General features: G+C 33.8%; 1 protein-coding gene and 1 pseudogene across 1 annotated transcript; one reads left to right on the top strand and one right to left on the bottom strand.

Annotated features, from left to right (window-relative positions):
* Positions 1–5,055: 5,055 nt before the first annotated feature.
* Positions 5,056–8,373, bottom strand: LOC125813380 (protein DETOXIFICATION 16-like; annotated as a pseudogene).
* A 1,575-nt stretch (positions 8,374–9,948) lies between these two features.
* LOC125813367 (ATP synthase subunit beta, mitochondrial) lies at positions 9,949–14,279 on the top strand. Its single transcript, XM_049492865.1, has 9 exons — positions 9,949–10,551; positions 11,596–11,671; positions 11,789–11,877; positions 12,022–12,139; positions 12,224–12,327; positions 12,421–12,579; positions 12,668–12,892; positions 12,993–13,304; positions 13,880–14,279. Exons 1-9 carry the CDS (start codon positions 10,060–10,062, stop codon positions 13,991–13,993), a joined length of 1,689 nt encoding a protein of 562 aa, XP_049348822.1. The 5' UTR covers positions 9,949–10,059; the 3' UTR covers positions 13,994–14,279.
* The last annotated feature ends 515 nt before the right edge of the window (positions 14,280–14,794 follow it).

Genomic DNA, 14,794 nt, shown 5'->3' with positions numbered 1-14,794 from the left:
CAAAACAATTAAGTTTCAATATATTTAGTATCCTTTAACAGGTTGAATCTTGTAACATTGATTTAAATCATAACAACTAACATTTTTTTATTATCAGATACAAAATATAGTTGAACTATAACGTATATGATACTAAATAAATTATCAAATAACTTAATTGTTATATACCCCAACACATGATACAATATGTTTTACACTAGGTATAAAACAATTCAATATATTTAGTATCAAGTGGTTATGTTGTTGTAAAGTTTTTAGGTACTGACCATCAAATCAGCAATGAAATGATTTTTTTTTACATATTCCTTTCATACTCTCCATTTGTTACTTAATTACATATGGTGGTTATTATAGGCTATGGGGCTTTCAGAAGTTGTTGTTCAGAGACTCGAAAAGTAACATTAGGAGAGATCGAAAGTACGCCATACATGCAAAAAATGCATATTCAACAGTTTGTCGCTTGCAACATTTATATAAAGTTAAAATCACACCAAATGATAATATCTTATTAGCAGATTCAAAATATCTAGAAAATTAGTACACATGAAGCAAAAAAATTCTAAAAAAGTAATCATCAAGAATCTTTTGGAAAGAAAGTACATGTTCTTATATTGTGACCTTCTTGTCTACAACGTCCACAACAATTCGTTTTTGTACTTAGCTTTTTGTCTGGATTTTTCTTCCTCTTTTTTCTTGGTCTACCAGGCATTTTTTTGTATCTTGGTGGCAAGACGACTTCTTCCAAAACACATTCTGGAGCTGTCCAATCACTTTTGTCTGGCATTGGTCCCATTGGAACTGCATAAGTATTTGTTAATGCATCATGTTTATAGTAATCAGAGCAGTAGAGGTGTACATCTTTAATATTCTTCTTCTTCAAAACGGTCATTGCGTGCACACAAGGTATCTCGTCATATTGAAATCTACCACATGAACAAGTTTTTCTCTCAAGACAAACAATGTAAATAAGATTCACGAACGAAATATTTTCCCCAACTACTATCCCATCACTTCTGTATCGCTCGTAACATCACTTTCCCATGATCCAGAATATTTCGAATCTTCACAAAATTGCATTCCAAAATTGTTTGAATCAAACTTTTACTATTTTTTCAAAGAACAGGGAGAAGGTTTCATAATTTGAAATTTAAACATTATAATTCAGTTAGAGGTTTATGAACGACTGATTGGTTGAAAGAAGAAACGTGCGCGTGATTTGTGGGAGTCAATTATAATTTTCGTTTTAATCCCTTATTTAACGCATAAAGCTGATAACAACAACTTAATAATTTAAGTATCCGCCTGCAATATTATGTATCCGAAAGACACTAAAAAAGGAATTTTTGGTAATTAATGAAAGAGTAGGGATAGGAAGTAATTTCTTTCTTATACTATGTGATTTGCCTAATTTTTACATAATTATTTAGGTCCCTTCTTGGAAAAATTACTTAAAAGGTGTCTTTTAATAAATAATTACTGATTTTAGTGATAATTTTTATTTATTACCATTTGTAGCAATGTATAGCAATACTATGATAAATCTGCAATATGTATTAAAAGTGAATTATGTATGCAATATATATGTATTATAACTATTTTAAAACATATTATGCCTGTTTGGTAAGAAATTGACACATTATATACATGTATCATACATGAGAGAGAAGCAAGCGAGATTTGTTCTGTATCACAAATATATGTGGATCCAAATAGCGGATCAGAATTATCATTAAGGGGTGTAGTAAAAATATAATTATGAGGCTAGTAGGGCAAGAACATATGATCTCAAAGAATTTTTACAGTCACTATACTAAACTTCTAACTTATGTCAAGATATGTCAATACTTGTATATATATTTTTTAAACCAAAATTTGACCTTTACACACAATGTAATTTTTCGACTAAGGGGTATCGCTTGACACCCCTTACCCTAGAGTAGGTACACCCCTGATAAATCTATTTGGATATAATGTATTTAGAATAAATTAACCTGACACTATATATTACAAGATACATGTATCTACTAATAAGATACGTAACTATCGTATTTGACTTTTCCAAGTGGATATATCAATTATCAACCACGTGAATTGTGATTCATCCAACAAAAGGGGGATTGCTCTAGCTGCATCTATTTTTTCTATAATAATAGAAAATCTTGAGGCTGGTCAACAAAACCGTCACACTACTTAAATCGTCCTACCTATCAATTCAAGAGGCAAATTCGAAATTAAAAGTTTACGATTTTCAATTTTGTTAATAATCATCAATTAATTTTGTTAGAGACTTACAAATTAATATACATATATATTTAATTAATTGTCTAATACAAATATAGAATATACCGAAAAGCTAATGGATTCGTCCGAATCCATGAACCCCACCTAGCTCCTCCTTTGGCTATAGGAGATTCTCATCGGAAGCGGATTCAAAATTTATATTTTATAATTTAAACATTCAAATTTTTATCATAAATCTTATATTTTTAAAATTATAATTTTATATTTATTATTTACTAATTTTAATAATTTTTAGCAGATAAATTTATGTAAAATTGGCACGATAAAAGACAAAGCAACTCATCATTAGCACAATTTTGCAGTAAATTAAACTAAATCCAGAAAAATTGATAACATGTGCATCACGTGAACTTTTTTAATTGTTTTATTTCCTTTCAATATTGGTTGTTTGGTAGAGTAGTAAACATAGGTCACATCTTCATAAATCAAGTGTTTGACAGTAATTAATTTGAATTAAGTCCATTAATTAGTTAACCCCTAAAGTCAGGATGTAGTTGAAGTTATATATAGACATAATAATAGAGAATAATAATTGGAGTTATATTTCTACAATTATAGATGCAAATGGGCATCCATACTAAATTATTTCACACTTAATTCATTTATTTTTACTTGTATTGACTTGACACATCCCTTAAAAGCAATACATAAAATTATAAGTTTGTTGTGTTGCTCTTTGAATATAATACATTCGATGCTTTCATAAATACATTCAAAAATGATTATAACTGATAATAAGGATAACTAAATTACCTTTTGAACTTTTAAAGTGAACACCTATTTTTAGTATAGTAAATAAGTAAAACTAAGCGGAGAAAGTAATATTTATGTGTATTTGACCTTCTAATTGAATTTGATTATACAATCATCCTTCTTTCTACCTCGAAAACCATACAATATTATTATTTCCTATGTTTGCTTTTACTTATTCATTTTAGAGTTTATATGTCTATCAAGAAATAGCAATTAAAATAATCATTTTATCATAATGCTCATATTAATTGATGTTTAATATTATATCTTGAAAAATGATTTGAAGAATTATAAGTACACTACAATAAAAGAGACATTACAATAGATTTATTTTAGCGGCAATACTTAATATTGCCGCAAAAATATTTTAACGGCAATTGAAATATTATTATTATATTCAATGTCACTAAAGCCTTTAACGACATTTATACAAAATACTAGTTATAAATATTTATATTTATGGGTAATGCTCATTGGCCAGAAATTTAAAAAGTCTATAATATCCTTTTTATTTTAAAATAAACAGATTTTTTTCCTCATTTTTTAATTAAAAGGGATTAAAGTTAAAAGGGTAAAAATGTTCAAAAAAATAAATAACATAGTGTGAAATATGTTATTTTACCATTCTGGCCAAATTTTCAGGCTAAACTCCCCCTCCCCTATATATATTATAGTCGCTAAATATAATATAATGATAATTATAATATTAACTAGCTACCACATTAGTGTGCTTTAAAAGTCTAATAATTTGACATAAATGACTTTTTGTCGACAAGAAATAAGTATGCGATCCAAGAAAATTAAAAGGGATTGTGACTACCAAAGTCTACATTTGTTACCTGCTCTTAACTTGATGACAATTTTGTTTACTTTATCACTCAATTTTAGAATTACGATTTACGAGTGATAAAATTAAATCATGAAAATTTTAGATATATAAATGGCCTTTTCATTTATATTAGTATTGTTGATTTTGATATGATTAATTTGATATTTTGTTTGATTTATCATAAATAGTCAAACAATATATGTGTCTGTGTATCAATATATGTTTCAAATTCAAAACTAATATGAAATTAGGAAAGAGAGGAGAGAGGCGCGCGAAATTCGAGAGAGAGGAGTTGTGTGTATATGTGTCTCTCAATTCCAATTAAGATACAAATTATATATCTGAGATACAGTTTGTTCGCCTCTCTCCTTTTTAAAATAGTTGTTGTGAATTGTAATTAGATAAATTATAACTACTATTCATAAATATTGTGCAAACGATATTTATTTATGAAAAATCTTCTTTATAACTATTGTTCAAACTATAACTATTTTTGAAAATTCCTCTTCATAATTCCTGCCAAAGTTGTTGTTGTAATCTAGGGATTATCAGCCCAATTATCAATACAAAGAGCCCTGGTGAGACTGAGCGGCCCACCAAATCTACAACCCAGTAATCCCACAGGCCTTGATCAGCCCATTTTGAAGTCATATTTCCACCTTAATTTGAAGCAAAATGATTTGTGAAATTGACATGCATACATAAATATTAGAAAAACTTGCGTAAATCTCAAAAGTTAGAAGCTAATTACTTAGATATACTCTAATGGTGCGTTTAAATATATATATGTATCTCGAGATTCATGAGGTTAAAATTGAGTGTAATTTGTTCTTGATATATTGTATCCAAGTTGATGCACATGTATTTGGGATACATAGCAAATTTCGCTTGCCTCCCTTGCCTCTATCCCAGCTTGCTCGCTACTTTCCTATGTATCTAGTATCTCATATACATGTGAATTACACCACATACATATTTCTAGTGTGACCCACGTGTATTTAGAATACATAACAAAATCTCGCTTGTCTCTCTTTCTATTTTAGTGTATCTGATAGCAAAAATATATGTAATTAAGTATATTTTCCTCAATATATGGTAGGAAACTCTTAATTAGTGGTAAGATACTAAGATACATAATATTTTGAAAGTATATATATATATATATATATTATAATTCGAAAATGTTACCTTCTCTCCAAATGTCACACAACTAATCCACAGCCTTGAACTCTATTTACAGCTTTTCTGGCCTAATATCAAAGATTAAAAAAAAAAAAAGGTCTATGTTAGTCATAGATTCATAGAAAGCAAAAAAATAATAATTAATTGTTGTTTATTCATTAAAAGAAAGGCAGCATATCAAACAAAACTAAGTTTGCTTTCCGAACACGGGGTGGGAATAGTCACTCATTCATCCTTAGCCAGAAGTCTCGATGTCAAGACTTGGATATGAGAGTCACCTTTGTTAGAAAAAAATTTACCTTTCAATGTGGGACTTCCTGACGCGAATTTGGATTAGTCTGACTCAATGTAGGTACCAAAAACCAAAAGGTAAAAAGAGTTGCTTTCACAACTGGTGAGGATTGGATTACACTTATATTTCTACTAAGTAAAAGGGAATGAGCAATCTATATGCATATACCTCCTTATCCCAATTAGTGCATATATTTATCGCGATAAGCGCCACATTTTGCACCAGCAATGCACAAATGATCCCCATCCATAGTCCCTAAAAGTATGAACATAAATCAAAGACAACGATCGATGAGATTTGATTCGGGGTAGTTAGTTTAGGAGATGTTAAAAGTGTAATAGAGATGTACCATGCCTCCAGTATCGAAAACGAATGCAAAGAGAACAGAAGAAGGTAATCCCACAACATAATAAGCTCCAAGATTGATAAATGCACAGAGTTTTTGCCATCCACATCCTCTAGCAGCCCCTGGAAAAAAAAATAATGCAAAATGAGCATACTCCTCTAGCATGTAACGTTGTCGTTCTTAATACAGCAAACGAAAGATCAGTCGAGTACTTTTCCACCTGAAAGTACACATTGGAAGCCATCCAAGAAATCAGATAAGGCAAGCAAAGGCAGTATCTTGGCAACGTATTTGATCACTTCTTCTTCGTTGCTGTATAGTTTCCCCCACACAAAACGAACCAAAATGGTGGTGCTCGCGATTATCAATCCTACTGAGATGGCCACTATCACGACTACATGTAAAGCTAATCGTGCTCCTTGTGGACGACCAGCCCCCAATTCATTTGAAACTCTTGTGCTGATAGAAACAATTAGTTATAGTTCATACATATTAGATCATGTGAGCACCGTGCATCGACTTACCTTATAGCACCACCAAGTCCAACTGAAACCATGTACACCATCCAACAAGTATTGAGACTGAAATGAATTTCAAAAGAACCTGTGTAAAGTTATACAAAGCAAAGTAAACAATATAAAGGATGTTAATAGAACACGAACCTTATCGATAACACTGATGTCTCTAATTTAGGATTAGGGAGAAGGCCAGATAACAGAACAACCATCTCAAATGACCAATATTCGAAACTGAAACCAGAGCGATAATACGTTAAAAAGGCCAGTTAATCCATAACAGATATGGCTAGTAATGGATTGGAAAGAATAAGAACATCTATGCATAAGCACGTTAACGACTAACAAGTAAGTACATTGAACATATTGATTAATGAAAAAGAATGAGATTACACTTACCAAATCATAACAGCAGAAGGAATGGCAAGCTTGATAAAATCCAGAATGTCGTCCAAAGCTTCCTTTGAAAAACCAGTCCAAGTTTTTCAACAAGCCGGGGAAAATTTAACATAACCAGCTAATAAAAACACGTTAATCCAATACGAAATGGCATTAGCCAAAGCAGCTCCCTTGATTCCAAGATCAATCTTGAACACGAAAAGCCAACATATAAGAATGTGTAACAAAGCCGTGAAACCAGAAGTCAACATCATGGGCATCACTATATTTTGAGTCTGTAGAAATCTGTTGAGGCATTGAAGGATGCCATACGCGAAAAGGCCTGGGATCATCCATCGATTGAATTGTCCTGCTTCGTTAGATATATCACGGTCTTGACCACAAGCTATGAGAATTGTGCTAGTGTTGAACCATATCAGTAAAAGCAAAATGCTCAAGGAAAGAAGAACTAGCATTGCTCTTTGTGTGTAAATGCCAAGCATGTGGTATTGCTTAGCTCCATACGCTTGCCCACATAGTGTTTCCAGTGCACTTCCCATTCCTAACTACCAAAAAAATTGTGAACTAGCACCCAATTAGCTCATTCGGGCACAGAGGAGGACTCGTCTATTCTACGAGTTCAACTGAACCTATTACTTTACACTCGAATAATGTATACATATAACAAAAAAATGGAATTCCCTATCTATGATTGTGATTTGAACTATTGGTTTACATAATTAAATTACAGTTAGGTTTGCGAGCAAAACTATAAATCCATCAGTTCACTAATCCAATTTGAATAACTCTATAGGATAAACCTCAACACGAGAAAATGAAGAGCAACAACATCAAGTGAGTGAGTTCAGTAGTTCCTCATATAAAATTATCGACCCCGGAGATATAGTAATAACAAGAACGGGACAAAATTGTTTCAAGCACCGAAATCAGACACATTAATCACACTATGAATCCACTAACTCTCGATCATGGATTCACCCCTGTTCGAGCTGCACACAAAACCAATCAACAACCATACAATAGTAAATTGACACATGTTATCACATTTTGAATCCATTAACTCTTAGATCATGAATTCGCCTCTATACATTTACTAAGGTAAAAATTTTTAGTTTTATTTTTTAAGTGTATCTACTTCTTCTTTTTTAATATCATGACACCTTCATTAAAATTCCTAGCTTCGCCACTAAGTGCAACATACAAATCCAATCAATAACCATTAAGCATGATTTGAACAAACAATAGCAACATGAATTCACTTCACTCTAAATCATGAATTCGCCTCTATACATTTAGTCAAGTCAACTTTTAGTTTTATTTTTTTTAAGTGTGTCTACGACACCTCGGTAAAAATCTTGGCTCTGCCACTGCTGATGCAACATACACATCCAATCAATAACCATTCAAGATGATTTGAACAAACAATAGTAACTAACAAAAGAAGTTAACTTACCAAAACACTGAATCCAGTGACTGAAGCAAAAGAAGTAGCCATAGAAGCACCAGAGAGAGGCAATTGACCCAAATGACCAACAAACATGATGCTAATAACTTGAAGACAATATTGCAGAATATTAACTGCTATAAGAGGGACAGCAAGTCCTAATTGCCTCTTTATTTCTTCAATGATTTCTCCTCTACAATATTCTTGTTCATTATTAGTAATAATAGTATCAAAATCATGGTTTGTTTCTTGATTTGACAATAATGGAACTTGTAGACTTGAGCTTTGACCTTCCATTTTTTTTTTGTTGATTCAAGAAAGTAAGAGGGATCTTAATCATCAATTTACTGGTTGATCCTTAGTAAACATTTGGACAAGGATTTATCACATTATAAAATTGTGGGGTTCCTACCATAGATAGAGATCTAACAAGACCCTCAATAAATAATACTTCTTTCGTTTTATTTTATGTGACATTGTTTGAGTAGACGTATAATTTTATTATATTTATCAAATTGTTTTTATTAAAATTATTTTAGTGTTTACTTTTAGCTAATAGGACCGAATAAGAGTAAAGTGGGAATGATGTATTAAATAGTTGTCAAACAAGGAGATTGTGATGGACTTTTTTTAGACGAACTAAAGAGGAAATGACATGATATAAATTGGGATGAACGGAGTAATATATTTTTATATTTAATACTTTCATTTATAAAAAGATATATAAGGTTGATACAATATCATATCATATTTGTGTTAGATATGGAGTAATAAAAATATCTTTAATATGTTATTTGTATGTCAAAAAGATATTGAATTTAGTATTATGTCAATAGTAACAATAATATACCTAGTGAAAGAAATTTTGGATGGCTAGAATATGGTATGCTGACCTTATCGCTACCTCATGAATGTAGAAAAACTGTTTTCGAAAAACCCTTGATTCAAGTGTAACAATTTCAAGAATAAAGAAAAGGGAAACAATGAAGAGAACTCAACAACTTAGAAGAGAAACAATGCAAAGCCTACAAGAAAATAATAATATGAACAGTAACAAAATAGTGCAGTAGTCGAAACACAATAAACATATGATGATAGATATCAAAAACTAGAAACACAAAAATATAGCTAGTACAACGACATACACCAATGCTTGAATCCTTGAAAGCAAGACAATACTCCACTACCTACTAATCTTCTACTCTAATACGTGACCTCCACGTCCTTCTATCTAATGTCATATCTTTGATAATCTGAAGTTGCGTTGTGCCTTATTTATTCATTCATCTCTAATGTTTTTCCAATTTACTCTCCATCTCCTCGTGCTTATTGCATCCAAGTTCCAATCCTCTTCCACCTCCTTAGTGGGACGTTTGCACATCCCCACTTCACATGTCCAAACAATCTCAATCTTGTTTCCCACACATTCATCTCAACATTTTCATTTCACAATATACATCTTATGAACATGAGAGTTTTTAACTGGCCATCACTCTACCCCATACAACAAACGTTCATCTATCTATACTCTATAAAACTCTCATGTTCAGAAGACTCCGGAGGCAAGCTCCTCTTCATCCATGCCGGATCAATACGATGTGTGATATCATCATCAATTTCCATATCAATATTACTATGACAATAATATAACAATTTTATTATTATTATTATTATTATTATTATTATTTACACAAAATTATATTTATTTTAGCATTAATTTTTATTATTTTACAATAATATTTTATTAGTGATTGATTTAGTAAAAATAAGGACTTCCAAATTATTCGCCAAAAAAGTTGGAATAAAAGCTAAAAAGCTAAAAAAAGTAATTTAAAAAATGCAAATGCTCTTCGGTTTTTCAGCAGAGTAAAAGCAGTAAACGGATCTCACATACCCACACAGTGGGCTCTTGTTAAATCAACTCTTCACATTTCAAAACAAACCCTAGCTGTCCTTTTTTTCATTTTCTCTCTCTACTCTTTCTCTCTCTACACTTCCATGGCTTCCCGGAGGCTTATCGCCTCTCTCCTCCGTTCGTCGGCTCAACGTGGTGCCGGCAGCGGTGGTGGTCCAATTTCCCGATCATCAATAGCAAACTCCATTGCTAGACCTGCTTCACGTGCATCCCCTAAAGGATTTCTCTTAAACCGTGCTGTACAGTACGCTACCTCCGCAGCAGCTCCGGCGTCTAAGCCATCAACACCGCCGAAGTCATCTGGTACTGAAGCTAGTGGAAAAATTACAGATGAGTTTACAGGTGCTGGTGCGATCGGGAAGGTTTGTCAGGTTATTGGTGCTGTGGTGGATGTGAGATTTGATGATGGATTGCCTCCAATTCTTACTGCTCTTGAGGTGTTGGATAATCAGATCCGACTTGTGCTTGAGGTTGCTCAGCATTTGGGTGAGAATATGGTTAGGACTATCGCTATGGATGGTACTGAAGGACTTGTTCGTGGTCAACCTGTGCTCAATACTGGTTCTCCTATTACCGTGAGTGATCAGAATTCCTTATCGTTTTTTTTTCATTTTCAAATATTCGTGCTTTACTTGTTTAAAAGTTGCATTTTTTTTTCCTGAAGGGTCAAAACTTGAATATTAGCGTTGTGGGAGCTGTATATATTATACATTGTTGAAAGTGCTTTCAGATCTTAATGCAGGAGATCTGTAGTTCTATTATAGTTCACAAAACTGCAATACGGTTGAATCATCTAATGTAATAGTTATCTGTTTAGGAAGAGTAAATCAATGAACAGTCGATCACACTTCAATCCCAAGTTAGTTGGGGTAGTCATTCTGTTACATTTGGCACATTGCATCCGAACAGCTTCTGAGAGTTCCAAACAACCAATCCCAAGTTATAGATTTTTCTGCACAAAACCTATACCTATCCTTGTGATTTGTTGCGAGAGTTTTGAATAAAATAGTACCTTTAAGTGGAAAGTGGGCTATTACTACTCAAGGTGTTGAATTCATCTGTGCTCATGATTTAGTGTACAGTTTGAAAGAGACTTGGCACTGCTAAGCTGTAGGAGTTTACTACCATGGGAGTGGATCACTCATGTATCACTGTTATACTGTTGGAGTTTATTACTATGGGAGTGGATCACTCATGTGGCACTGTTAAGCTGTAGGAGTTTATTACTATGGGAGTGGATCACTCATGTGGCACTGTTAAACTGTTGGAGTTTATTACTATGGGAGTGGATCACTCGCGTGGCACTGTTAAACTGTTGGAGTTTATTACTATGGGAGTGGATCACTCATGTTTTCTTATGATCACCAGAAGACTTCCATCACTCATGTCTCCCCACATTATTTTGTTTTTTCTCTTAGAATTTATGCTGGGGTATGGTGACTGTGCTTTGGCTTCGTTGTAATGGTATCTTCTAATTGTTTTTGCTCTTAGTATCTTCATTTTGGCTGCCGCCTGTCTTGTCCAAGTTTTCCTTGTATAACAGATTGTTTACGTTTAGTTGAGGTTGGACCTATTTAGTTTGTTTTGAGCTTGATGGTTTCCCCTTCTTGTGATGACAGGTTCCTGTCGGTCGATCCACACTTGGCCGTATCATGAATGTCATTGGAGAGGCAATTGATGAGAGAGGCCCAATTAGTAAGTCGGAATTTCTGTGGATATGCCGTATTCTAATTTATCCATTGGACTAAAATTCTTATCTATCCATAAGAATGGTTCTGATAATTTGCATCTTAATCTGTAAAATGGTTACAGCAACCGATCACTTTTTGCCAATCCATCGTGAAGCTCCTGCCTTTGTTGAGCAAGCCACTGAACAACAAATTCTTGTCACTGGTATTAAGGTACTTGCTTCAGTTCATATTTTCTTGGGCGGTATATTTTTGCACTCCATCCAAATTGCTGCATTCACTAATGATTCCTCTTCTACTGCTTTTTATTGAACTTAATAATGATGACTATTCTATCATTATTGTACTTTTGGTCAGGTTGTTGATCTTCTTGCTCCATACCAAAGGGGAGGGAAAATTGGGCTGTTTGGTGGTGCTGGTGTTGGCAAAACTGTGCTTATTATGGAGCTTATTAACAATGTCGCCAAAGCACATGGTTAGGATTGGTTTCTTTGTACCTCCTTATAGGTCATATAAAAGTCACTGCAAAGCTGATCAGTTGGATGACTTGACTATACAGGTGGTTTCTCTGTCTTTGCCGGTGTTGGTGAACGAACTCGAGAGGGTAATGATTTGTACCGAGAAATGATTGAAAGTGGTGTCATCAAGCTAGGCGAGAAGCAAGTTAGTTTAATCAAAATTATTTTCTCTGCCTCTTTATCTCGTATTGTTTTTATCTTTGCGTTGCTGACATATTATGATCTCAAACTATTTCAGAGTGAAAGCAAGTGTGCCCTTGTATACGGTCAAATGAATGAGCCCCCTGGTGCTCGTGCACGTGTTGGACTTACTGGTTTGACCGTGGCTGAGCACTTCCGAGATGCCGAGGGGCAGGATGTGCTTCTCTTTATTGACAATATTTTCAGGTTTACTCAGGTAGGCTTATCTTTAAAAGTCCATGTATAAATTTTGCTTATTTTGTAAAACCTGACTGTGGCACTATCTGCATCTTGTATTGAAATAGGCTAACTCAGAAGTGTCTGCTTTGCTTGGTCGTATCCCATCTGCTGTGGGTTATCAACCAACTTTGGCTACGGATCTTGGAGGTCTTCAAGAACGTATTACCACCACCAAGAAAGGTTCTATTACATCCGTCCAAGCTATTTATGTGCCTGCTGATGACTTGACAGATCCAGCTCCCGCTACAACCTTTGCTCACTTGGATGCCACAACTGTCTTGTCCCGTCAGGTATAATGCCATTGTTTGACCTGGTGCTGTAGTTTTATCAACTTTCTCAGTTGATGGAGTTTATTTAAATTTGGTCATTACATTTCTTTTTGGATGCCAGATTTCTGAGCTTGGTATTTATCCTGCTGTCGATCCACTTGATTCTACATCCCGTATGCTCTCACCTCACATTTTGGGAGAGGATCACTACAATACTGCCCGTGGGGTGCAGAAAGTTCTTCAAAATTACAAGAATCTTCAAGATATTATTGCCATTTTGGGTATGGATGAGCTTAGTGAAGATGATAAGATGACTGTTGCCCGTGCACGTAAAATCCAAAGGTTCCTCAGTCAGCCTTTCCACGTTGCTGAAGTTTTCACTGGTGCCCCTGGAAAGTATGTCGACTTGAAGGAGAGCATTAATAGTTTCCAGGTAATTAATCTCCTCAATCTTTAACTTATTTGTCAGTTTATATTCATTGTCGTTTGAACTTTAAAATATGAGATATTGTATGTTTGTTGCATCTAATTGTTGTATGGAGGCTTTCTCATGCTGCTAGTATGCTATGTGACTAGAAGTTCCTTTTACCTTCCCTCTCTTTTGTATGTGATGAGCTACTGAATTTATTAGTCGCTCTCATATTATCATACATGCTATAAAACCTCGTTGACATGTTAAAATCTTAATTATTCATGTGATGCAACTTTCCCTGTTTTTCTGCTGATAATTGGAGTTGAGCATCTGCCATTACTTTCCCTTGTCTACTGCAAGAATGTGCAGTGCTGTAGTATGTAATTGACCTTTCTTCCTGATTTTTATGATGCTGATGAGTGCTTTTCAAATTTTTGCAACTCCCCATTCCAAAAAAAGAGGACTTTTTTTTCTTTCTTTTTTGCCCTTGATTGAAGATTGTCAACTACTTTAGGTACCTTCTTTCTGTTGGTTGATCTAACTTTGTTGCTGTTTGGTCCTATGTTGATGAACTCTTTGTTAATATCTTTTGACAGGGAGTGTTGGATGGCAAATACGATGACCTTTCAGAGCAATCGTTTTATATGGTTGGTGGTATCGATGAGGTCATTGCCAAGGCAGAGAAGATTGCAAAGGAATCTGCAGCCTAGATAGATCATAAAAATCAGTGACTTTCTTTTGTTCTCTTCACCAAAATAATTTAGTTTGTGACATTTTGCTTTCTTTTTGGGAGGGCCAAGGGGTCCAAAATCTACTTTTTGTTTCATCTTTTCCAACGCGGGATTGTTATAGAGAGACAAGCTGCAGCCAAGGACGTTGTCGCCAAACCCCCTGCTCTGTTATGTCACATAATAAGGGGGTAAATGGCGAACTTGTATATGTTACTTCCATGTCTTTTTCGAGAATTTTTGATGCTCCAATTATCAAATGTCTTCTAAATCAACTTCTTTTACCAATTATTCTTCATTTCATGGCCGATATCATCTTTCTTTGTGCAGTGATCATCTTGTCTACACTACTATCTACACTTTGGGAGTCATTTATCTCCAGTAATATTTGCTATTCTTTAAGAGTTGTACTGATTTTCTGGACATGTGTGTTGGTGCAGCCAACTTCTTGTCACTTCCTAAGTATGTTGTCATAGATAATATCTAGTTGATTCACATAGTGGTTTCATAGAGAAGTACAGAAAACTCCCATAAACTTAAAATTTGTTCGGATCCTCTTACATGTTCAATTTCTTTTTGGTGGTTTCTTTAGAGATCTTTATCATTAATGCAACCTTCATTTCGACGCAAATTATTAGTTTTATCTTGATTGTGAACTATTGATGGCCCTAGAAACATTCTTTTACATTTTCGATCTGCCACATAAAAATTATTGAATTTAAGGGTGTTTTCAATACTTTTTTGATTTCAGGCTATTAACAAAACACCACATAAATACCTATT

This window comes from Solanum verrucosum, unplaced genomic scaffold (assembly GCF_900185275.1).
Source record: "Solanum verrucosum unplaced genomic scaffold, falcon-dt-bn FXZP01000203.1, whole genome shotgun sequence".
In the NCBI taxonomy this organism is placed as follows: Eukaryota; Viridiplantae; Streptophyta; class Magnoliopsida; order Solanales; family Solanaceae; genus Solanum; species Solanum verrucosum.
This window is presented reverse-complemented; position numbering and strand designations above follow the sequence as displayed.

Coding starts and splice junctions, on each gene's coding strand:
- LOC125813367 (XM_049492865.1), top strand. CDS start 10,060: ATGGCTTCCCGGAGGCTTATCGCCTCTCTCCTCCGTTCGTCGGCTCAA. Junction 12,140..12,223: donor CAATGTCGCCAAAGCACATG/GTTAGGATTGGT, acceptor TTGACTATACAG/GTGGTTTCTCTGTCTTTGCC. Junction 13,305..13,879: donor AGAGCATTAATAGTTTCCAG/GTAATTAATCTC, acceptor ATCTTTTGACAG/GGAGTGTTGGATGGCAAATA.